The sequence below is a fragment of the Lagopus leucura genome, unplaced genomic scaffold, assembly GCF_019238085.1.
Source record: "Lagopus leucura isolate 7727_CA_CO unplaced genomic scaffold, USGS_WTPT01 Super-Scaffold_100008, whole genome shotgun sequence".
In the NCBI taxonomy this organism is placed as follows: Eukaryota; Metazoa; Chordata; class Aves; order Galliformes; family Phasianidae; genus Lagopus; species Lagopus leucura.
In genome coordinates this window covers 9,400,757-9,426,178 of record NW_024962265.1, presented here as the reverse complement: position 1 = coordinate 9,426,178, position 25,422 = coordinate 9,400,757, and the positions used below count along the sequence as shown (strand labels likewise).

Below are 25,422 nucleotides of genomic sequence, written 5' to 3'. Positions count from 1 at the left end.
AAACTACTCAAACAAGAGCAAGTAACAGCAGAATCATCACAGCTAATTATGCTTTTGTAAGCTGTTAACACTGTGCTTGTATACACTTCACAGTTTGATTCTTTTTCTTTTCAGTTTCTTCCATATCTTCTTTCACACTAATTTTTTATTTCGTTGTTGAGATTTGCTGCCATTTGTGCCCATAACTTATATAAAGGAAATGCTAACATGCCATCCATGTCTTCCTATTATCTCTCTATGGAAAATGGAAGAGGCATAGTGGTGTTCCTCCAGCACTCAAACCTACCAGAACTCTTTCACAACACACTCAGGGGAAATACTCCTGAATTTACACTACTTTACACTGATTAAGGCTCATTAAATTATCAGGAGATTAACACTGGTGTACTACAAGTATATTACAAAAATTAAGACTTTAACAATTGACTTTTAAAATCATCTCTGTTCCTGCTCTTGGGGTATGGAATATATTTTCTTCCTAGATGCTGGCAAAACACTTAAAGAGATCCATATACTTCAAAATTATTTTTTGTTGCTTATGATCACATTTTTCTTATGTCATTTACTTGAAGCAAGTACTGGCTTGTCACATAATCAGCTCACTTCACTTCTACTGACCTTCCAAAATAGGAATAGCTATATTCACATTCCCCCACTCTCTGCCTCTGTTTAAATCTTGAAGCTGTAACTTCCTATGGTCTTGTTTTAGGTTTGTTTCTAACTGTAATTCGATGAGCAGTCCCGATCTCTCCTCACCACATCTGACTGTTATGCAGAGAGAAGAGACTGCATAACTTTACTCAAGGGTCTTTTCCTTTTCTCCTAAGCCAGTGTGATCTACGCGTAACAAAACTGAATCTGCCTGTCATGTTTCTACTCAAGTCAGTGCTTGAAGGGGATCTGGATTCACTTCCATACCTTTGAGCCTTCAATTATCATCAGATGGAGGGTGCACCAATAATCATGGATGGGAAGAAACCTACTGCAATTCAACAGTGATTGGAATTTGCTAACTGAAAGTCCAGCCCCTTATAACAGCTTACCGCAGAATTTACTGAGAACGAATGAAACCAGCAGCCTGGGAAAGCTGTAGATTCTAAGTTAAAAGAGCGTGAAGAAGAAACAATATGCACTCTCTTAATGCTGATATATCCCGTATCAATTTCTGAAAACTATTACTCACTCTTTTATCCCACATTGTTTCCAGAAACATTATAGTTTTCCTCAGCCTGCTTCTCTTATTTCTCTGCATTTGCTTTTGCCAGGTGCCTCATTTAATCCATTTTTTGTCAGCCCTTTTCACTCTGCTTGCTTAATGTCCTTCTCTGCCTGTTCATGACCTAGATTCCATTAAAATTATGTTCACAGAAAGAACTATCATGTGGTACTTTCAAGTTAAACATCACACAAAATAAACCCCAGGTCTAAATTGAGTCCAGACCACAGACTCTGATTTGAACACTGATAAACTAAAGTCTCTGTGTTTGAGAAGAGCTCAAGTTTCTCTTCTGGATTATTGCCCATCACCAGTTTTTGATGTTTGCTGTTGTTCAAGAAAACCAAGATTTTAGCTGTTTTGCTATTATCAAAATGTAACCAACAATAAAAAACAATGTAGAATCTTCACAGAGCACACCATGTGAAAATTACTACATTTGTTCATCTAGTATATATTTTAACTTGTAACTTCATAAAGTAGGTAATTTATTCCAGCTTGACAGTTACTATAAAATATAAGCATCATGAAACTTTAGAAAAGTGAAGAGACAGTCCCCAGTAGTGCAATTCACATCTGTACAGAAGTATGACATCAGCCCCAATAGCTTACCCCAGCTTGGTGCTAGGTAAGTAGTCAACAGGGATTTCTATCTACATGGTTCTGAAATAGTAAAATCATTTCTGTAGCCATTATTAATTACACATAAAGAAATAATAAAAAAATAAAGCTCCTAAATGGATCTTTAGTTTTAAGATTACAGTGATTGTGGTAGATAAACCTAATTACTGATGTAATTCTACCTTTCCAAAGACCAATCACAAAATACCAGAACAGTTCAAATATAAGAATTTCCCTTCCCATCCCCCACTATAAAAAATGCTACAAGACTAGAGAATTTTCAAAAATTCTTTAGATTTCATTTTTTCTTTCTTATAGTTCAGTAGTCCTTTTCACATCACTTCAAAGAACCAAATAATATACATGATTTAAAAAATTAGCTGACATATATAAACACATAACACTGGTTATCCTGCGATTTGAAGCACATTTTGCTTCTTTATATAGAATCATAGAATCACCAAGGTTGGAAAAGACCTAAAAGATCACCCAGTCCAACTGTTCACCTATTCCCAATAGCTCCCACTAAACCATGTCCCTCAACACAACATCCAGCCTTTCCTTGAACACCCCCAGGCTCGGTGACTCCACCACCTCCCTGGGCAGTCCATTCCAGTGCCTGACCACCCTTTCTGAAAAGTAATACTTCCTCATGTCCAGCCTGAATCTCCCCTGCCGTAGCTTGAAGCCATTCCCCCTGGTCCTATCACTGATGACACGAGAGAAGAGGCCGACCCCCAGCTCACTACAACCTCCCTTCAGGAAGTTATAGAGAGCAGTGAGGTCTCCCCTGAGCCTCCTCTTCTCCAGGCTGAACATTCCCAGCTCCTTCAGCCTCTCCTCATATGGCCTGTGTTCCAGACCCCTCACCAGCTTTGTTGCCCTCCTTTGAACACGTTCCAGGGTCTCAATATCTTTCTTGCAGTGAGGGGCCCAAAACAAATAATAATAACAAATAAAAAATAATAATAACAAAAAATATTTCACTATAGAGAAGTATTAAGTTTTTTCATAAAATGATTCACTGAAGAGCAAAAATTGATTTTCTTAAGGCTGTGCAGTGTTTCCAAATATAGTTTAATGGAACCATAGTATGGTATGGGAAGCGATCTTAAAGACCATCTCCTTCCTCTCAGTACCTCCATGGGCAGGGACACCTTCCAGTAGATCTGGTTGTCTAGAGCCCCATGCAGCCTGTCCTAGAGCACTTCCAGTAATGGGAAACCTTTTTCAGTACCTCACCACCCTCACATTGAAGTATTTTTCTTTATATTTAATTTAGATTTAACCTCTTATAGATTACATTAGCCCTTTTTCTATCACTACCCTCCCTAATAAAGAGTCTCTCCCTGTTGTTCCCCCTTCAGAGCTGTAAATCAGACGTTGTTAATCCCAATTTATTTGCTGAAGCTGACTTTTTAGAGTTAGAACATACAGACACAAAACATGGCAAGAGTGGTTTGGAATTTGCTGACATATCACTTGACTATTGACAGTTCAAACGGGTTTGGAGACATAATCAAGAAATTTCACCATGAGAAATGATCAGAAAGTAAGGGTTCAGAGAAAATTTACTGGGAAAAAAGATAAAAGACTAATTGTCTTAACCTCCTACATGCTTGTACTTACCAGGCAGCTGCCGAAGCCCACCATCCTAGATGCAAAATATCTGCTATTGTAGGCTGGGAAAAAAGAACAAGATTATTATTTATATAAACAATTGCACACTTTTAAAGAAATGTCAATTGCCTCATAAGGTACTACTGACCACATAAGCTGAACGAAGTCCAGCTCCTTGCTTTGGTTCTTCTTCAGGATCACAGACTGACTGATAGTCATACGACTTGTTAAAGGCATATAGGGACATGTTAATTAAGTTTCTCATCAAGCCTGGGTCAATTTCACCAAAGAATCTTCCAATCTGATGAAGAAGAATATGTAGAAATAAGTTAAAGTATTACCAAGTAGTTTTTGTACAGAAAAGTAAACAATGCTGTTACTTATTCTTTATTTTATTTTCTCTAGGGAGACTCATTCAATTGTGCCATCTATGATTTTATTTCTGCTTGAAAGTAACTGTTTCAATAGCTTGATTGAGAACTCTAGTTAGGAAGTTATAATTAAATACACTACTACTAAATGAGACTACCACAGAAAGAAGAGAAAGGCATGTAGATGCCATACTACTTGCCCTCTTCACCATTTATTCATCCTCTTCACCAGTTTTATTCATCCATCAGTAGACCTATCATTCTAAAGGCAGAGCACAAATAACACTGCAGAAGTGTAGCACCTTAAACCATAAATAAAATTGTGAATAATACTAACAAAATAACTGGAATTCCTCTTTTTTTTTTTTTCCCCCAAAGTGTATTATAATTGCTGAACAAGTCTTTAAAACTCTGATGGGCATTGTAAATATACTTAGAAAAAAAAATTGCAGTATTAGGGTGAGTTGAGAAATAAATGCTACTTTTTTATTGTAAAACATCTCCCTGTTGTGTTTCAATTACAGTACTCGAAACTATGCATACCTGTTGGGTATATTCATCCCGATTTGACATCAGAAGAAATCCACCATCATCAAGGATAACACAGTCCACATGCTATTATAAGAAAGTAAAATACGTTTTGTCAAGAGAAACTTCTTTATTCTATACTTCAGATATATCTTCAAACCTATGTGGCCAAATCACAACCTCATACCAAGGGCCAATATTATGCTAAAATAAGTAGCATTATCAGCATTATAAAAGTTTGAAGAAATCAAAAGCCTATTTGTGACTTAATTTCATAGAAGTTGCTTGTAAATTCTTATTTACTCAATCCTTTGTTAGCTGTAAGAGGTAAAATCCATATTAAATCAGATGATAATTGAACCTGAGCTTGTAATAAGGGACTACAACTTCTAGTGTACTTTCAGACACATGTAAAATCTTTTACTATTTGCAGCCTCTAAAAGTAAAGGTCCTAAAGGCAGATTCTGAGCTTGCTATTTGAGATTAATTTCACATTTTTGTATATTTCATGCTTGCCTACTTAGTTCCTTCCAGGTGTCAGGTGCAGGGCTGGGAAGCCCACTGGTTCCCTGTATTCTTTCAGCCACTTTCAATCGGAGATTAAGGAGATAGCGGTGAGGCCCAGAGTACCCTTTTTCAATGTAACCCATCCATTTAACATTCTTCTAACTCCACAAAAGATCTCAGAGAAGACCTTAACAGAGAAAGCTTTTAAGCATATGGCAGAATCTGATACTGCAATAGTTGTTGAAAATGTGTTCTCCTGTGTGCCAGCAGAGTTATGGGATTCCCAAATCCTAAACGGGCAGGATAAAGGGGAAAAGAGGATGGCTAATCATTGTTGAAAAGTACTTCACATACTCTGCTGCTTTTCAGTTTGTTTTTACCTTTTTCTCTAAGGTACCCCTCTTCTAGATTCTTTTCTTTTTTTCTTTCTCTTTTTTTTTTTTTCTGATTTGTATTCCCTCTCCTCTTTTAATTTTTTCCTGAAGACACAAATCACTAGGTCTCATTTTCAAAACCCTAATCTTCAAAAAATATCATGAAAGAATAATGCTCAGTGCATCACTTATCATTATCTTACAGATATTCAAAAACTGAACATATTCTTACCATACTATTTTTTTCACAGCCACAGATTTCACTGTTGCACTAAAAAACAGAAAGACAGCAATCTTCACAAAAATGTTTCATAAGAAATTGTATTTTGCAGTGATATTTATCAATCAAGACAAGAAATGATGTGATTTTTGATATCTCTATATTAACCTACTTTAGGGATACTGTGTGTGTTATTTGTCACAAGTGTATCAAAAGAATCTGCATTCAGTAAATATCAACAGCACAATCACTACTGCCTTTCACAGCTCCTCTGATCCATTTCCCGTTTTGAGAATGTTCACAGTGTTAGACAAAGAACTTCTTTCTATTACAGTTTGAGGGACTTCTCAAGATTTCAGGGTTGTGAATATAAAATACAAGAGAAAGAACGTGTATTTGTATGCTTGTATTTTGTGTATGTTAATAAGGCCTAGAAAACATGATGCCAAGTATTTCTTTTAGACTGAATAGCTTCACTAATCTCAAAGTATGGAAATCTCATCTGACAAAGGAAGCCCACCATCTCCATTTAGTTTTGATTACTAGTACATTTCTGTTTTCTTGCAATATGTGTGTACATACACACACTACTGATTCCTTGCATTATGTCCTGAGCAAAACAATCAGCAGATAATGGCAGAGTTATTCATATCAAACTAATTATGAGATGTTACTCACTTTTTCATTATTCTTCTTTTCCTTAAGTGTTCTGACATTTTGGGCAATGCATTTGCCTACTCATTGAACTATAGCTCTAATATCTAATACAACAATCATAGACACTGATACATATATACATATATATCCCTTAATATACAACCAACCAAAATTGCCTCATCCAGTTGTTCCATAACTATCTCCTTTTTATGCCTCTCTCCGGTGTACTACTTAGGTGTTTACCTTTTCCCTCAATTTTTGTTTTTCTCCTTCACACTTAAGCATAGAATGAGAAATGAAAGGGCTGAAATGCTGTGGTGTTGATTGCAATATAAATCCTTCATGCTTACACTTCCTCCACATTAAATTAAGAAAACAAAACAAAACAAAAAAACAACACACACCTTCCCCCCCCCCCCCGGTTTTTTTTTTTTTTTTTGAGGGGAGAGGAAATTATTTTGCAGGTTTTATTCACTAACAGAGAATGATCATAGTAAGCCGCCTGCAGGCTCGAGTATGACATTTTTCTTTGTCTTTATCCATGATCTATAATTATGAAAGCAAGACACGTACAAAATACAGCCTGTTTCAACATAGATGTATTTTGTGCATTTGGATGATTTAAATACCACAACTACTTGGCAAACATGCATCAGTCTGACTCTGGCACAAAAAAAGCTGTTAGACTTATTTGCATCTGAAACTTTGAGAAATGAACATAAAGTTCAAAAAAGACTTGGTCAATTGCTTACCAGGCTCTTGATTGTGGTTTTTGTGAAATTTTCCATCCATCTGGTTACATCAATTTTTATTCCAACAACTAACAAGAAATACATGAAAGACTTTTTTAGTAAAATGAAAAAGCAAAAAGGTAACTGTAGAATCCTATGAAGAGAGAAAAATTGTAAGAGCGTCTAAACTATTAAACTGGAAAAGGAAAAAAAATATGAGTTTTGTTCAGTTGTCTGATCACCAACATCCTTCATAAGACTAACAAATTTAAGTACTCTTTCTCAAACACAACCAGATCTCTTGATTTCCACTAGTAAGATTAAAAGTCTTAGACAAAAGAGTACTATAGAAAATGAAACTCCTTTGAAACCGCCATTAAAATTTAACATTGAGCAATAACAAAGTAACTCCTGTATTTAGAGTTTTAGCGCCATTTTAGCTTACCTGCAGGTTTCAGAAGTTTTCCATTAATTGTTATTTCCACTGCCTTGCTTACCATAATACCTGATTCATAGCTATTGGCACCGGTTTCTGACAGTATGTTTGGAGGAAGAAAGAAAGAATTAGAATGAGATATAAGTTTCTTCTTTTGTAATTGAAATTAAAGATGGTTCAAATATCAAGAACAAATCAAAGAATTCTTATTTGAAAACCCTGACTCAATTGTACATTGTATTTCTCACTTGTAATTACTCAGACCACTAACACCTAGATGATTAAGAGAAATACTCTTTTTTAACTTCCTTCATGTTTAGTACACGATCTTTGCACAAAGTCACTGTAGCCTTTCCTCTACAAACACGGCCATGATAATGGCTCATATGAGAGCAGCTCTGTTAAAACTAGGATCAGAGCCAAAGATTTTATCCTGCTGTTGTCTGTGTTTTTCAATACAGAATATACTATCGCCACTCACTAATGACAATTACTACTCTGACAGACTTCAGCCTGTTTTCAACACTGCCTAGTATGAAAAAGCAAGCTAGAAGTACATTACCTGGAGCTCTTTGAGGAACAACAAAGGCTTTGGGGAATTTATTTAATAACCTTGTTAACGTTTTATTGAGAAAAGACGTAATAAATACATGTGAAATAACAGTAATAAAAGATCCCATATGTTTAAAAGGGGGAGTATGTCATTTGTAGTAGCATCTGCTTTTAGATCAGCTTGGCAAGGTTAATGCTGCTTATCAGTAACAAGCACTTACTATTGTGCACATACAGGTTTTAAATATCACAGTATTTCAGAAGAACTATTTTTGGTTAGTAATAGTGATTTGAAAAATGATTTTAAAAAAAAATATATATTAGTTTAAGCAGTTCAGTGGACAATTGTAGACTCCAGATACCTGCTCCCCTATATGTGAGAAAATACACAGAACTCAGCTCAAATACAGCTTTTAAAGCAGTGTTATTCTTCAGTTTTAAATAATTCTGCCAAAGCATCTTTGAAAACCATTTTTCCAGTCTAATAAATGAAAACAAATACGCTGTGTATTCTCTCAGTTTTGTTAATTTTTTTGCATACAGGACCATCAGTGTAGATAACAAATTATTATGTTCTTTGTTAAGTGCCTCCCCAGCTATCTTTTCCTTAATAATAGGTGACATCCCAAGATTTTTTCTTTTTCAAGTGTTACACTTGCAACCTTTGTCACTGAGCTCAACCGGCACAGGAAACTTCCAGAAATATTCTAGTATTACACTAGCTAGCTCTGGACTTTTAGTAGAGTGATGACTTACTGTTGTAGTACGGAGCTGTGAAAATATAGTTGTCATTATCTAAACTTCGTTTATAGAAACTGACTTCATAAGTTTCTGCATTCTCCAACCAATCTTCTCCTGCCCTAATCACAAAAAAAAGCAATTTAAAAAAAAATAAAAAATGATGGTTAGTATCTCATTAATGCTGTGCTGCACAGGGCTATCTTCTTGTTTTTGTTTGTTTTAAAATTTCACAGCTGTAGATAACGTGAGATTCACTTATATAGTTATCAGACTTCATTAGCATCAGCTGGTTAAGTGCCAGAAGTAAAACATAAAGTTGAAGGAAAAAAAAAAAAGAAAAAGTATTATTGGTACAACATGGACCTTCTCTCCTTATTTTTAGCTGTACTGAGATAAATATAACTGCAGCACTATTTTACATCAAAATATAAACAAACCTTGATACCACATGCTATCTTAAGAAAACAGTATCCCAAAAGACTTTAAAACATGAATAACACCAGAACGAAAAAATAAACTGATCTTGATAGTAAAATCCATTTTGGGGAAGCACAAACTAGCCTATGAAATCAGGTAATTTGCCATTTACAGCATATCTGTATCTATACTCTTACTATTGCTTGTCAACAAAGGGAATACTTAGGTGATTATATATATACTTTAGCATTCTCTTTTCCCCCTGGCAACGACATATTTTTCTCTCTTAAGTCCCTGAACTATTCAGTATGATTCTGTTAGTCTGGGAAAATAAATAAATAAATAAATAAATCATTTACTGCTCTACAGTGCAGACTGCCAGCTTATCAAACAAATGAATGCTTAGGAATAATTAGGAATTAACATGGTTCCACTATCAGCACATGGGTACTTTTACTCCTTTACACTGATCTGGTTACAGCTGAGTTTCAAACAATGATATAAGTAAAATCAAAGAAAAATCATCTAATTTATTGTATAGTTATCAGAGCAGGTTTAAACATTTTCATTATCACCTTATACTCTTTCATAGTAACAGTTACCTTTTGGGGAACACTCTGGTAATTCCACCATCCGTAACAACAAACTGTGCAACGACTCCATCACTATAAACAAAAATAAGATTTAAAGTAAAAACTGAAGTTCTCTTAAGTTCAAGGGTACATAATCATGATTTAAATATCTATCCTGTGTAAGGATTAACTGTGTATCTCTATATATGCACATGAATTACATTGTTAAGAGATCATGAGAAAGATTATGCTTTTTTATTTTTCAGGCTTCTTGTTTGTTTTTCGACTCCAAAATTCATTAAAAAAAAAACCAACAATGAACAACAACAACAAAATAATCAACAGAAAGAATACTTACAGATACAGTTTACTCCAATAATTCTGGGCAAGTTCATTTGTAAATCCTGCATCCAGCAGAACTCTAATGACCATGTCAGTATTACCTAGTAAAAGAGTCAAGACACTCATCTGAAAACATATGACATGGGGCTTAAGCCACTAGAATTAAATTCTGAGTTGCTAAGATGCTATTACCACTAAAATTAGGCTCTTTCTATGGTCATTTTGACTAACTTCAAGTTATGTCAAATATTGCATGTTAAACAAACTGCTCTGAAACTCTTGATTTTGCTTAAGTTTTTCCTATATTGAAATCTAAAAACCAGTGTTTTACCAAAGAAATAAGAAAATCGTTTGTAGCATCAGATCTCACCTTTTCAAGGCTCCATTTTTTTTTGAAATAAACTTATTTTTAAAACATTATTTCATTCAAAAACTTTATATTTCAGTTTGAAAAAGTTCCAACAAAACATTTAAGTTTTACTGAATACTTTCTTGCATGTTACAAAAGCAGAGATAATCACCACAATAAAAATATATTTAAATCAGTCAAGTCCCAGCTTAAAAAAAAAAAAGAAATAACACACACACACACACACACACACAAAAAGCAACAACAACAAAAAAAAAAAACAGAAATAATAACAATAAAAAGACACAACTATTTGTCTTCTTTTAAATTAGTGGCTTAGATGGATATATTGTTTTTAAAAATCTTTCAGTAGATGGCTTGAAGTCAGTCCTTCTCAATCATACTTTTTAGTATAATGTAAAAAAAACAAAACTAGGAACTCTCAACTAAAGTAAACATGCAGTCTACAGATTTAAATACAGATTTAATATTTAATCAATACTGAAAATATTATGGAGCTGAACTGTAACTGAATAATGTAAAGGGAAAATCTGGCTTTTGGTCTTTCATTTCACACAGCAAAACAGAGTTAGAATTTTTACTCAAACCCACAGCTCTGAATTCTGCAAAATTCCTGGTACTCAGCTTTTGAGAGGAGACTGAACATTCCTGTTTAGTTATTTTGTTATATAAGCTGACAAGAAAATAAGCATCTTGAGATGCTCTTTGACTGATATGCTCAAGAGGAAAAACTATCAATTCGAAATATTTGGAGTGCAGTAAAACAAACTAATAGTTGATTGCTTCATAACATAATTCTGAAGGGAAGCATGCAAAACATGGGATGCATAATGCCCTGCAATCATTCTTAAATGAACCTATAAAACTCCAAACTAATTTTGCAGTCTATCTTGGATAAAAAAGTCCAACACCAGATGTATTCCTATTTTTTAAAAAATCAGAGATTAAAAAGAAACAACAATGTGTGATTTGGGCATACAAGCCTTCAGATTGACTAATTCTCACCTATGAGTAAGTATTATTTATAAGAAAATCAATGAATTGAAAAGAGTACTTACATGATGGACTGCTTGGAGTATTTCTATCAATAAACTCATTGAAATTTAATAAAAATTCAGTGTTGTTTTCTGATTTCTTTACATCAGTACAATATTCTCTGAAAAACAATAAAACATCAGTCTTTTCAGATTTGTTTTGTATGTTTCTGAAGCAGATCAGCAATCTGAAAGTCCAAGAAGGACTGTGCTACTACTATGAACTGGTTGGAATCATTGCTGTAGTCCTGATCACAGTCAGTATTTCAGGAAATCAGGGTTCAGGAGCCTGCCTAAATCTGAATGATCATGTATTAGATAAGGCACAGATCTCAGTAAAAAAAACACTCCAGACTTGTACAGAGTCTGTAAACTAAACAAGGAAATGCCCAGTGAAATTATACTCTACTGGGATAAACTGGAAAGTATGTGGACTGCTGTTGGAGACACTGTCACTTTATGTTCAGCTAACACTGGATTTATGTGCTGAGATCCTATCTTCTGTGAAGTCTTAAAGGCAATTTTAATAAGGTACACACCCCATACACAGAAATGGTTTCTGTTTTGACATATGCAAACCAGATGAACATTTAAACTACTGTCATTTTCATAATGATTGAAAGCAGTATATCAATGTGCAATTCACTGAATACAAGCAAGCACAATAAATGTCACTGGGCATTTTCAAGACAAATGTTTAATGCCATTTACCATTTAATAACTCTAATTAAAATGTAGAGAACATTCAGCAGTTAAGCCAGGAGTCCAATTTTTAACAGAATTATCTATATTAAATTAACTTTATGACCAAAAGAAGCCTGAGTATTTTATTAAGCTATCTTATTAATATTTACTTATTTTATCATTAACCTTAAGGGTTACAGGCATAATTTGGTGTATTGCGCCAACATTTGCATTTAAAGAAAGCTCCATATTAAACAGTTTTTTCATGTAGATCAGTTTGACAACTCAAGACTTGCTGGAAACTGCTAATTGGTACAACTGATCATCAATAACTTCCAATAATAACAATAACCATATAATAATAATAATAACAATAATAACCAATAATAATAATAATAATAACAATATTCCAATTCTAATAACTTTAGAAAAATTTAAGTTATTCTGAAAACGTGTTTGAAGGTAGAAGACTGTGTCTTACATGTGTCTTACATATGATTCAACCAAGAAGAATCTAAATTTAAAAGGATTAAGAATTATATAGGATAAAAGAAGAAATGGAATAATTTTTTAAACACCTTTGTGGCATTTACCGTAATTAACTTCCGAAGGAACTTAATTTTTCAGTGTTGTTTCTCTTATTATGCTTCCTAAGTAAACACATAATTACAAAGGCAACCAAGACTGCACAATTTCACAGGAATAAAAAGAAGGAACTAACAGACTCAATCAGTTTTCAATGACTATATCAAAATCTATGTTCAATGAATCAAAAATTAATTAATCCTTAAGTGACGGAGAGCTTTGAAGCTCTTCTTTTTGAACTGAAAAAAAAACCCAAAAAACAAAAAACAAAACAACCAAAAAAACCAAACCAAAACAACAAAAAACCAAACAAAACAAAATCAAGGTAAGTATTATGGTAGCTATTCTATAAAAGAAAAGCTAGAGTACAGAGCAATAAAATCTTAAAAGATGCAGCTATGAGAAATGGACAGATGTGTAAAAGACTTCCATTAAAAACATCAATATATGATGACATATCAGATTTTACAGCTCCCTTCATTTAATACAAAAATGAATGAAAGTCTGAAGATGCTGTCTACCAAGCAGAAAAGCCTGATCTTTAAGAACATGAATTTACTTTTTCTCTTTTTACAAATTTTCATTTGACAAATCTGTTTTATTTTTAATATCTTTAATCTGATCAAATTCCTATTTATTGCTGAAATAATACTACTGGGAAATTAACCAACCTTGGTGCTATAAACGTATAGCCAGCTTCATCAAAATGATCAAGCTTCAGTGTTTCTGAATCTACAAAGATGAACAGTGAAATCAAGTAAGCAAATGACTTATCAATATCCTTCTCAAATATTTGACTAGCTTTTGCATGCATTTGTGAAATAAAAATGTTCATTTTGCACACTTTCTTACTAATATACCGCATACTTATCATTATTTCAAAGTTTAGGAAGAAATTATTTGATTTTTATATACAACGCACACTTGGCAACAATACTATATCTAACAACCTAATTAGAGGTGACATTTAATTAGCGTGAAATTTTGTATTACATTAGAATTACAGTCTGATACAAAGAAATGCTTGGGACAAAGATTTGTTAGAACATGAAAAACGTTCATAGAGCTGTTAGCCATAATGTTTGGAAAACCTTGCCTAGGTAGACATCGCTTTCAGTGCTACCTGAAAATAATGGCTTCAAAAGTTGGCATTACTGAATACCAGGTGAAAGGACCAGACAAACAAGGAGTAGAGATCAGCAACATACTAAAATATGTATGAAAATAGAAAACCACTTAGCAACTTTTTTATTTTCTATTGCTGTGGTACCCAATGGGAAAAGTCCTGAGATGAAGAATACAGAGGAGAATGTCCAGTAGGAATAGAAATACAAGTGAAAAATTTCAACTGCAGTAAACAGAAGGAAATTGAGCAACAAGAATATACTTGCCCTTTTTGATTGCCACTATCCATCAGAAAGAGAAAGCAGGGAAACAGAAAAAAACAGGGTAAAGCAAAAGGGGTCACAAAACAATATTTTATTCAAACAATCCCTTGAATAAAAATATTGTGCATAGAAAGATCAAAGGTTCAATTTATGTAAAGTTTTAGTCTGGAAAAAAGACAAACATCTTTAAACAGTGGAGAATATGGCCTCATCAATCACTTCTCAAGTACCTTCTGTGCTAGCCACCGTGGTGGCTGTTTCAAGGGTCTGTTCTGCAGGTTATATTCATGTAAGTGTAAAACCAGATTATCTAATCCATAAAAAAAACCCTGCATTCACTCACTAAAACTTTAATTTTAAACTACTTATGGTATGACAAAGTCATGAAAACAAATCTCTGATTATTAAAAACTTGCTTTAATCTTCATACCCAGGAAGCGAAGGTAGAGGACACTGATTTAGTGCTAGTCAAGTTTTCTCTAAACTACCAGTTTATACCTGTCAGAGAGATTCACAGCTATTCAAACCTTAACTGCACATTTTTACAAAGGATGTGCTGAGTTCTATTTTGTTTACAATCTAGGTTACTACGCAAATCCACTAGTTAGATCTAGTTAGCTACATCTAATGAATGAAAAGCTTTTCAATACTCACAAGTATAATTCCCTATTACCTCTCCAGAATCTGTAAATGACTTGAAATTAGTCTGATAAAAAAAAATATATTACAAACATCCACTAAAACTATCTTTAGAATGCAAAGCAAAAACCTAGCTGCAAGCCAAATGAAACACTGCTTTTACATTTATCTATTTCTACAGGCATCAGATGTAATTTGCTAAATATGATACTGCTACTACTGTAAATAAAATAAAATAAGCATTACTACTATAGTCCATATTCTAGTATTTAACTAATAGAATGAAAAAATGGTGTCCAGACCCTTAAAAAGACAGCAACAGAGGATACACAAAGCAATGATTCTATAGGTACATAGCAAGGGGAAAGGGATTGTCAGTGAAACTGGGGTACCTGCACATATTCTATCTTTATAGAATATTTCTTGTACCTTGGATGTTACAATGAATTAGAATCATTGCTCCAGATTTTGGGTACATTATGATAACATTAGTGAATTCAAAAGAAATTATGAATTTTAAACATTGTTTGTTTGTTTGTTTTTTCAGTGAATCCAAGACTTGGCAATACTTGACAAAACCAGGGAACCTTCATAATACTTACATCTGGCTTGAGTTATTGGTTCTTCTATTTTAGCTTTAATATAATAAAAGCTGTATGATGGTAACACCAATGCCAAACTGCAAGAGAAACAAGATAAATAAAACAATTGTGTTATTTGCAGCCATGTTCTAATTTCAGCTTCTAAGTGTTTTGAAACCTTTTAAGAAGTTTGGAAATTGTATCCTTATGTGATGAAATAGTTACATGCAGACATAGCAGTCTCATACTTTGTAATAGGTACAGGTAGGTACAACAATGTCAAACAGTCAAAAGTCAAACATTTAGGCATAAAATGCACTTCCTTCGGGGATAAGGGACAAATTTCAGAAAAAAAATTGCAAATAATAAAAATCATGATTTCTTTCTATAATACATTTCACATTACATTTTAGCACAAGTCAACATGGAGATCGACTGTAAAAAACAGCATATAATACTGCACTCATTTGCATGCAGCATATGACAAACTGAAAAAAATAAAACACCTACTGGCATACATTAGGAAAAATATCTAGTGGTATTTAAATTCATTTTACATTCAAGCCATGCAATATTTTTCGGAATCATGAGGTCACTTCTAATAACCTTTGAACATCACACTGCAATAATTTAAGATTTGCAATGCAAAGGATTTCGTTTATTTTACATATATTTTTCTTGAAAACAAACACATAGAAATAAGATCCCCCTCTTGCCACTAATTCTATACACATGTAGAAGTGAGAAGTGCTCAGTCTTAAAAAAGGTATGTAAACGACAAGAGGTGTAAATCATCATTAGAGAGGTATCATCTCCCAGACTGCATTCTTACTCAGTTTTTATAAATGCAGAACTGCCGTGGTTTCCAATGCAGAAGTTAACATTAAAAAAGAAGTTGTACAATTGTCCATATATGAGATGACCTTTTATGATACAGTCTATTTAAATGGCAGATGTAAGTGAGAGCACTGCATATTTAATGATAGCCTTCCATGAATTCTCCTCTAGGGAAATCACTTGCAGTTTACTTGCCATTGGCAGTTACTGCTAACAGAAAGAGCTAATTAAAATCTATAATTTTATGTGTAACAGGCTTGCTGCATTGCGACTCCATGGATTTATTGCTGAATCTCAAGCAAGGGAGCTTGAATTTAAGAATGCATGTAAATCAAATGCAATTCTTTACCAATTGCTAGATGGCATACCATGAAAAAAAAAATCCTCTTTCCACTGAATGTAATATAGAAGTAGAAGAACATAAAAAATGGAGTAATGGAAAAAAGAGAAAATGTTATATCTATGTTCACTTGTTAAAACTGCTTTGTTTTGTTTTGTTTACAAATTCATGTTTGCATTCATATTGGCTGTACACTTGTATAGAATATAGCAGAAAACCAGCTCGGATGAGAACTGCTGTAATTTATCAGAATAAAAATATTATTTTTATTATAAAAGATAATATATTAAAAAAAAGTTGACTCAGTATTTGTACCATCTAGATAAACCTGTGTGATTAAGTGAATCTGAAATGATACACACAACAATGTTGCATTCAAGGGGGACAAGCTTTTACAAAACCCTTCACTTGGTCCTGCTGCCATTCATATGTGACTTTCAAATACACAACAGTATTGGTGCTAATTAGTTAAAATTTGTCACAAATAGATAAAGATTTCAGAGAAAATCAGTAGTACGATTCCTGCCCCTAAGACCTGGCAGGTAGGTTAGCAATGTCATGATATAAGCAACATCAATTGTAAGAGATTTGCACTGAACAATATGCTCCATTTTTTATTTGGATGAACGATAAAGAAAGCAGGAGAAAATAAGATTCAACCATAAAAGCCTCTTTTTCCTGCATGCTGACATGCACTAGTTGTTAATCTCAACAGTTTGCAAGAAGACTGAGGTGCTGGTCCTTATACAGAGTCACAATTCTGAGCTGCAAATGTTTAAAGGAATCCAGCAAATCCCACAGGTGAGATGACTTGCCCTGACTTAACTATTCTAGAAAATGTAACATAATAGATACTAACCAAAATAAATGAAAAGGACATTTAACTACACAAAAATCAGAGAACAGAGATGAGTTACCTGTAATCAGTGCCATTCACAGCCGTCCATGTGTATGTTCGATTTCCTTTATCAATGTATCTCTACAAAAAAATATTAATGAAAAAATAATATATTAATTCCAAAGCTTCAAGAAACAGCTTTTGCATTGCAACATTACATTCAATGATAAAAGGTACATATGTCTATGCCCTTTCTTTCACTGTAATAAAACAAAAGTGTGAAAATGACCAAGGTAATGAAAAAGAGGTGTCTTTTTTGACTTTTATGATTCAAAGCCATTTCATTACTTGGTTGCTTCTTTTCAGTACAGCATGATAGGGTAGATCACTTAGTCATTTGGGAAAAATAAAAAAAAATTAAAAATATGCACATATTAGTAGTGGCTGATGTCCTGGTGTATTTTATATGTAAGGTAAAAGGCTGGGTAAACAGACACCCTTATAATCCTATTTATTGTTAATAATTTGACTGTACTATTACTTCAGCTCAAGAACAACTAAATACTTGAATACAACTCTAAATCATGCATAGTGCCATGGTTTGTAGATGTACATTGGCAATAGAAAAACAGTTCCCGAGGTGTGAAGGCAAGAAGAGAAGAACAGGGCTCGTATGAAGTGCTTCTACTACCAGCTCTTTGAGCATGCTTAAAGGCAAATTGAGAGCTCCCTCCAAAGACAACATTGCATATTAGATGTCCTCATATGTTTGCTCCTATTTACCCTTGCCTATTTTATTACTGAGCCATCTGATTCTATCTCACCCTAGATGGTCACTGCCAAAGAACCTACACATTATTTCAGTTCTTGTGATCCTTCAGTTTGCACTCCTGCCTACCCCAGCAGCCCAAATGTGGCAATGCTTTTGTTTCTATGGCATCTTCTCTGTTAGTTGGAAAGCCCCTGAGGCCCTGGAAGACTCCAGCACACCCCACCCACGCTTGCTATGAGTCCAGTTTCTATGTTGTACTTATGAGGTCATCTCCCAGGACACTGCTGGGGCCAGCTGCAATACAAAAGGGAAGCAATGCAAACTTAAACCAAAAATCAAAAAAAAAAAAAAAGGACATCAATTTCAAGCCTCAAGACTGCAACTGTCAGTACAGAGCAGCAGACCACATCAGCCATTTTTATAAGAAAATATATGAAGCTATCAAATACTAAGTGATGAGCAGCTCATGCATGGCCCACGGTCTGAAGCAGCTTTATTCTGGCTCTAGCAGCCTAGAGCTGGGAGAATGCAATAGTTTGAAGCAGTCACCATTGCCAGCCAGCTCTGGCTGCTCCCTTCTCTCTAAGGGGTCCAAGCAGAGGAAAAAATCTTGGTCCACAATGCAAGGTAAGTAGAGGGTAATTACTTTCATTTGGTTCTTGAAATAATTGGGAACAAAAAGCTTGAGATATTCTATTCAAATACAGTTTGTGGTCTAGGCTGTGCATGACTGACACATTTTCAGGCACCCAGGAACATCGTGTTGCTCCTGATGATGTAGCTGATGCCAGCATTTGCCCATGTGAATTTGCCTCTCCCTTGCTCTTCTGGTAAATTGGTGTAGGAGTGACTGCTCTGGTGTTTTCACAATGCACCACAAAGTTTTAGAAATGCAGGCATGGCCTGAGATCTCTTTGCCATGAATGCAACTTCTTGTATAATTCCAATGATGTTAACATAATTTTTTGACCGTTAATTTCTCGCTTTTCTGACCATTCGCACAGAACCCCTTTTTTTTACCCACAGACTTGGAAAGCTTCTCCTTAACCAAGCGAACAGCAAAGATCTATAAATGTCTGACATATCATTGTAAGGCACCCCATTCAGGAGCAGTTTATCCCCAACACAGATTCCATGTGAACTTCAGGCTCCTCTTCAACAGTGGGTCGTGAAGAACAGGCTCCCTTCAGAGTAAGGGGACAAACCAGAGGCAAAGATGGGTTCACGAAACCAGAGAGGTAGCAGAACTGACATCAGATGGGGCTTATCCCCACTGTACCATGAAAGCCCTATTTATTACCATCCTCCAATAGTGAAACTTCTCTACACAATGGCATTCCTCTATAGATTGTAAAGCCTTACTAAAGGGCTGGGATGGAGTCCTTCTTGCATGAAAGCACAGAGAGAGGCCTAGCTGAAGGCATAGGGACTGTTAGTCCAGGCCTCTGCTTTAGAAAAAAGGAAGAGTTGAAAAGCAGCACAAAGCTGGTACACAGAAGTAATGTGGGCATGTTGATCATGGGACTCTAAGTATAAGGACTGAATATTATGGGCGTGCTTTGCAGCTGGGCAATTTAAATATGTCAAGTTTGAGTTAAGTCAGCTTGTCTCAAAAACAGAAGTAGGAAAGCATCACTGCCATTTACATGGCTACTCAATCATCATTACCACCACTGCTCAGATAAAACTATCTACATTCACATTTGTCTGCCCCATTGAAGTGGAGTTCTCAACTCAAGAAGAGTCTCTGCACTTTCTAAATAGGGTATCAGAAAGAAGATCAGGCACAGCACAGAGTCAAATTACCTAGACTCTGCAGTATAATACACAGAAGGGTTGTGTACTATCTGTCTGATATTTTCTTCATATTCTTGTGATAATTCATTACATCAGCTATCTTCAAGATGTTTTACACTCTTTGCAACAGCCTCAAGTTTTAGTTTTAGAACTGTAACTGTGGGGCACACTCAGGCCATATTTGCTCTTCTGGCAAACCGATCATTATTTCTTCTCATCAAAGTTCTTAACAATAAAGGTATACATGTGAGGATCCACATCATATTTCAGTATTTCCTATTGCTACAAAATATATCTATCTTATTAGAGAAACTCAGAATGATCTGTCAGGAGTGAAGATTTTGGACATGAAATTAAAAAGAATTCAACAAGCACAAGATCAGAAAGCAAAATACACAGGACAGCTTTAAAACAAGTTTGCTTATCCCAAATAGGCCTCATTTGTGTCATATAAATGTTAATTTCTTTTTCACTACTTTATCTATTAAACTAAAATATAAACCATGAATCTGCTTCTCAAACATGTCTCTAAACAAATTAAGTACTTGGTTTTGAGTTTTACACACAGGAGCAGGCTGGGTCTACTTCTTGGTGAACAGAGTACAAGAGCTCATCAACAACTGCCTGATTAATGATGTATCAAAGAAATCAACAATCAAAACAATTCTCTTTCATAAATACATTATTTCTTTTAATCTAATACAGTGAAACAAAAACCTTGGGGGAAAAAGAAAAATGTAATATCAGCTAACATAAAAAAGTAAACTTCTTTTCAACATTTCACTGTATTTTGATGTTTTTGTTTGCTTCTGTAAATGTGTTTCTGAAATGCTTCTGTCTGTGTTTCTGTCTTACCTCATCCTGGGACTTGACCAGAGTTTCAAATGTTTTTTCTCCACTTTCTCCGTCTATCATTTTTTTTCGAATCTATTGGCAATAAAAAATAAATTAAAAAACTAAAAACTAGGTATTGCATATAACATGATTAATTTTTCAGTGATTGCAAGTATTTTATAGATACACAGAAAATAGTAATGCATTTGGAGTCACAACTGTTAATTCTTTTTAAAGTTTTCTATATTCAGGTTTTTCTAATTAGAAGTTGCTTAACCAGAATTTGTACTGAATTAGTAGACTTATGAAATAATAGTTGTATACTTTGCTTATGAAGACAATCTCATAAAAACATTTGGTGTTTTGTAATAGGGAGAGTATGAATTCTGTATGAATATCTTCCCTAAAACTACAACTTAATAAAGAAGACTTAATAAATATTATTTAAATAGTAATGATAGTAAATTCCAAAAATGAGAGGAATATTACATATTGTCTTTGCTTAAGAATAATACTGGAGTGAATTTGCAGTAATATTTCATTGTGATTTAATTACTTTATAAGGTCATAATCTTGAGAAATTTTAAATTGATTCTCTTTTGGCAAAATAGATTCCTGTTCAAAATCTATACCATGTATTTCTTCTCAGGTATTATACAGTAAAATACAAGCAGCAGCAGGTACTAAGAAACCAGTGAATCTCACCTCAACTTTAATATCATTTTCCAGTTCAGCATCTAGAAAATCCAGTGTTACTGGCTCCTGGGATTTAGGATTCTGAAGCAGAAGACATTAAATAATCAAATAATAAAGACTGAATACTGTAATGTTACAGAGAGGTCCCTAGAAATCATTCTAATCCCTTCATTTTGAAATAAGCTACTTAACTGGGCTTACTTACCATTAATTTTTATCTCTTTTAGCATGAAGAATTATGTCTTTGTCATTTATTTTATTTCATTGAATATGGAGACTAAGAGAGCAAGAGAAAATCAGATTATCCCTAACAACTAGTGGTTTTCCACTGTCTGTCAAGCAGGGGGTTCCTGTTAGGAAGTTGCTTCCCCTACTGCTGGTTTGCCACAGTAATGTGAGACAAGAAGTGTCTGGGGAAGCCTAGAGATGAATATTCCATTAGGCATCCTGACTCTGTGAAGGGAAAGCTGGGAGACCTTTCTACCTGACCACTAACATGGGACAATTGCACTACTTTGCAATTCTGCCAAAAGCAAGAGTGCAGACTCGCTGTTTTGAGGTGGGAATAGACCATTTCAAGACTCAAAGGGGCAGCAATTGTAACAAAGGATTTACTATAACAAAATACGAATAACTTTTATTGTGAGCATTAGAGAATTTCCCTGAGCACCTGGCAGCTTTGAATGCATTTCTCTTGACTGCAGTCTTCATTTAAGAGACGGAAACCTACAGCAGAGAAATTCTGTGACCTGGCACCTTTAAGACCCATGGAGGCTGTGATGCTCACTACCCACTGTGATGCTGATCAGCACAGAGAAGTTAGTGGTGTGCATCTGCCATATTGTTCTGGTGCTGGGTCCAGTCCTGCTGAACTAGCTTCAGCAACCCAGCAGGATCTGCTCTCTTCCCCATTGCAGTTCCCATTTAAATGAACAGAGCTGTCTTCCACATAAACTCTCAGGAATCTGACTACTGTATTTATTTTATTTTATCTTATTTTATTTTTCTTAAAGGAATTTTAGCTAAGTCCTTTAGATTTTGTATTGCAGCCAAATATAATTAACTAATCTTAGATATGGTATAAAAATCCTCAATTATCATCACTTAGTTAATACATCCACTTAATGAAGGATCTTTAGAAGTAGCTTAGAATTTTTTTTATTATTTATTATTTTATTATTTATTATTATTTAACCATTTAAATCTGATAGTTTAAAGGAGGAAAAGAGTTTTACTGTATTCCTTCTGATTGATAATACATGTATTTTTGTAGCAGGATGTTTTGTATATGGAAAGACCTCAAGACTTTTTTTCTTTTTTCCCACATTGGCACAGTTTTGTATGTAATGAGTACTGGTTCTCTTGTAGATAATTGCGACATAGAACATGTCATTACAACATAAAACATGTCTTCGGCTGACAGGGGTATTTCAGGACATCTGTAGCTTTTTAGGGGATTTCAGTGATCCAGCTATAATAAGTTAAGGGACACACTGAAATCCCTTCTTTCAAAATGATGTTTACCTTCCTTTTATTCTAGCAGAATAAAATGACAGAACGAGGCAATATACTCTGGTAAAGATGCACAACAAATGTTCATGCAACTTCTATGAAAGCTTGTTTCATCGCAGTTTATATATGTATTCCCAGTTCATACTGCAAGAAAGTTGTTCTGAATAGCTGATAAGAAAGGCCTTTACATAATAATCTGATGCTTAAAACTAGTCTTTATATTCAAGACTGCAATACAGAATAGTTTTAGAAGATTGCTCCTTCATGTTATTAAGGTACAAATGTACATATTTCTGAGTATATGGAATTATTCTTCTCTATACTTTCTTAGCAAGTAAGACTTGCTGTCTGCTAATGAAAAAGTAAAGATATTTATTCATATACAGGACAGATTTCAGACAAAGATTCTGGCTATTATTTGCCTACCGATAACTTCTCTATGCTCTATGCTAATTCAATATATTCAAAGTAGCTTTTTTCTAACGCATTTTGTTTTTTTTTTTTCCAACATTCCGCGTTCTCAAAATAAATAGCAAAAGAGCTAAAATGTAAAAATAAATAAAAAATGCATTTTCTTACATGCAATGGATAATGAATAGCATGGCCAAACCCAAACAGCATGCATGAAGGCATTGCCATGGCAGAAGTGGCATTTATGAAGTTCACATTCCATTTCAGCACACAAAGGAACAGAGAAGAAAATAAATGGTAAAAAAAGAAAAAAAAAAAGCCATCACATCAAATCAAGGTCAATATTCATTTCAAATGATAACCTGGGCTAGCCATAGTTAAGGAGTCCCAAAGACAAATAGTAAACTAACAGTCTGACAAAACTCAGGTAGACATTCACAAGTTTTGTTCATTTAAAAGACATGTTATTCACCACATATTCTTTATAAGGTGCTTATTAGTGATATTTAATAAAAACAAAGCATGTATAGAGATACAATACGAGATGTGCTAGAGGCACAAAGAAATGTCTTAGAGATTATGATAGAAAATTCCGAGACCAGTATATTAACGGGAAGACGTTGTTTCCCCGCTATGCCTTTTTTTTTCCCCTCCTCCCCCCTCAAAATATGTGTATTTACCAGTGTTTGGGCTCCATAATTTTTTCTTCCTAGGTTGCCATTTTGCATGGTTTATTCTAAGCCATGAAGAAACAAACTTATCGATCAGTTTGCTCTTCTCTTTATCCAGTCATGCACACAAGATGACTAGAATAAGCACAGCACCACTACATTCACCAGCACAACTTAATAAAACAAAACAGAAGTAAATCACTAGCAATGAAGCATGCACATGAAGAAAATGCAATCCATTTTAAGCTCAAAAAATGAAGGCAAAGTTCTATTACTTCAATGACAAATCAAGAAGGAAACAAAGAAAGAAAGAACTGGTGCAGCAACATAAAAATATATATATTAAAATGTGTGTTTTGAGGATGTCAGTATTCTTATAAATTCTATTGAAGGAATTCTATTTCTTGGTGTGAGGAATCTAGTTCATGTTTGTACTTGGGATCCTAATGAAGATTTGGGCTGTTAGGCTTTTAAACAAATAATGGTGAGAAGGCAGAAAAATCTTGGACCCCAGAGGGAGTCACAAGAACAGCTTCCAGTGTGGGTGGATGCCCAGTGCTTTTCCAGAGCATCCCTGAGCAGCCGGTACAGCCAGGATAAGCCAGCCACAGCCAGATCACACCATGACCCACTGAGGAGCCAGCTGTGCTCTGAATATTGAGATGTTTTATGTTCTGATGCTGATTTCTCCAGCGCCTAAACAAAAAATCTAGTCTGGAGGCGGTCTTCTAGACAATGTATAAACACAGCCACTTGAGAGTCAGTGAAATCACCGAATTGAACTAGATCAGGATTTTACACCATGATTTTAATAGTGCTGCTATGCGAGCCACCGGATTTGCATCATATATTTCCATATATGTAAAAAGTTAACATGGTCTACTGCATCTAATTTTGTTACTTGCCAGTAACATTGTTAATCTAATCCTTTAATTCTTTTTATTGAGTTTTCATTAGGTGTCTTCTGCTCAGGGATTGCATTATATAAATTTTACTGAATTTCCTTTTCCCTCTTCAAGTTGATGGTAGTTAATCCTCTGAATTTGGGTTTTCTAGTCTAAGAAATCTAACGTAAACAGCAAGTAAAACATATGTCCTAGTCTGACTCCACTGGAAAAAGCAAAAGCTAAACGGCTCAAATTCTTATATGTTATATACTGTACAATTAAACTTAGCAATAAAATCATGAAAATGACCCTCTTGACTTAGGGTTTATGCAAGCATAGCCAGCACAAGTAGTCTCTCTCTCTCTCTCTCTCTCTCTTTCCTTTATTTTTTTTTCTTTTCAGTCTTCACATTCATTTCAAAATCTGAGGATAATTTTTGCAGCACGGCTCTAATTATCACCTATTAGTAAAACACCATAATTTAATGCAACACCCTTCACTACAGCCAATAACATGTTTTTTATTATTTAAACAAGGAAGGATGCAGGCTTCATGCTTTGGAAGCTGTTTGTCAAAGTAAACAGATCTCTAGTTAGATTTTTCCTAGTAAGCAGGACAGAAGCTTTCTAATGTATTTCCAG

At 34.5% G+C, this 25,422-nt stretch overlaps 1 protein-coding gene across 3 annotated transcripts in view; it reads right to left on the bottom strand.

The window, feature by feature from the left end:
- The window catches only part of CACNA2D1 (calcium voltage-gated channel auxiliary subunit alpha2delta 1), a 356,843-nt gene that overhangs the window by 18,537 nt on the left and 312,884 nt on the right, over window positions 1-25,422 (bottom strand). For 2 of the 3 annotated variants that reach the window (XM_042872959.1, XM_042872960.1), the window contains 15 exons: window positions 21,310-21,381; window positions 20,626-20,697; window positions 17,281-17,342; window positions 15,208-15,284; window positions 13,250-13,310; window positions 11,334-11,431; window positions 9,922-10,006; window positions 9,594-9,656; window positions 8,590-8,693; window positions 7,291-7,377; window positions 6,867-6,934; window positions 5,470-5,508; window positions 4,372-4,443; window positions 3,606-3,758; window positions 3,467-3,519 (listed from right to left, as the gene is read on the bottom strand). In XM_042872959.1, the coding sequence (XP_042728893.1) occupies window positions 3,467-3,519; window positions 3,606-3,758; window positions 4,372-4,443; window positions 5,470-5,508; window positions 6,867-6,934; window positions 7,291-7,377; window positions 8,590-8,693; window positions 9,594-9,656; window positions 9,922-10,006; window positions 11,334-11,431; window positions 13,250-13,310; window positions 15,208-15,284; window positions 17,281-17,342; window positions 20,626-20,697; window positions 21,310-21,381 (1,166 nt within the window). The remainder of the gene's footprint in view (window positions 1-3,466; window positions 3,520-3,605; window positions 3,759-4,371; window positions 4,444-5,469; window positions 5,509-6,866; window positions 6,935-7,290; window positions 7,378-8,589; window positions 8,694-9,593; window positions 9,657-9,921; window positions 10,007-11,333; window positions 11,432-13,249; window positions 13,311-15,207; window positions 15,285-17,280; window positions 17,343-20,625; window positions 20,698-21,309; window positions 21,382-25,422) is intronic. The other variant, XM_042872961.1, reaches the window with a different exon arrangement.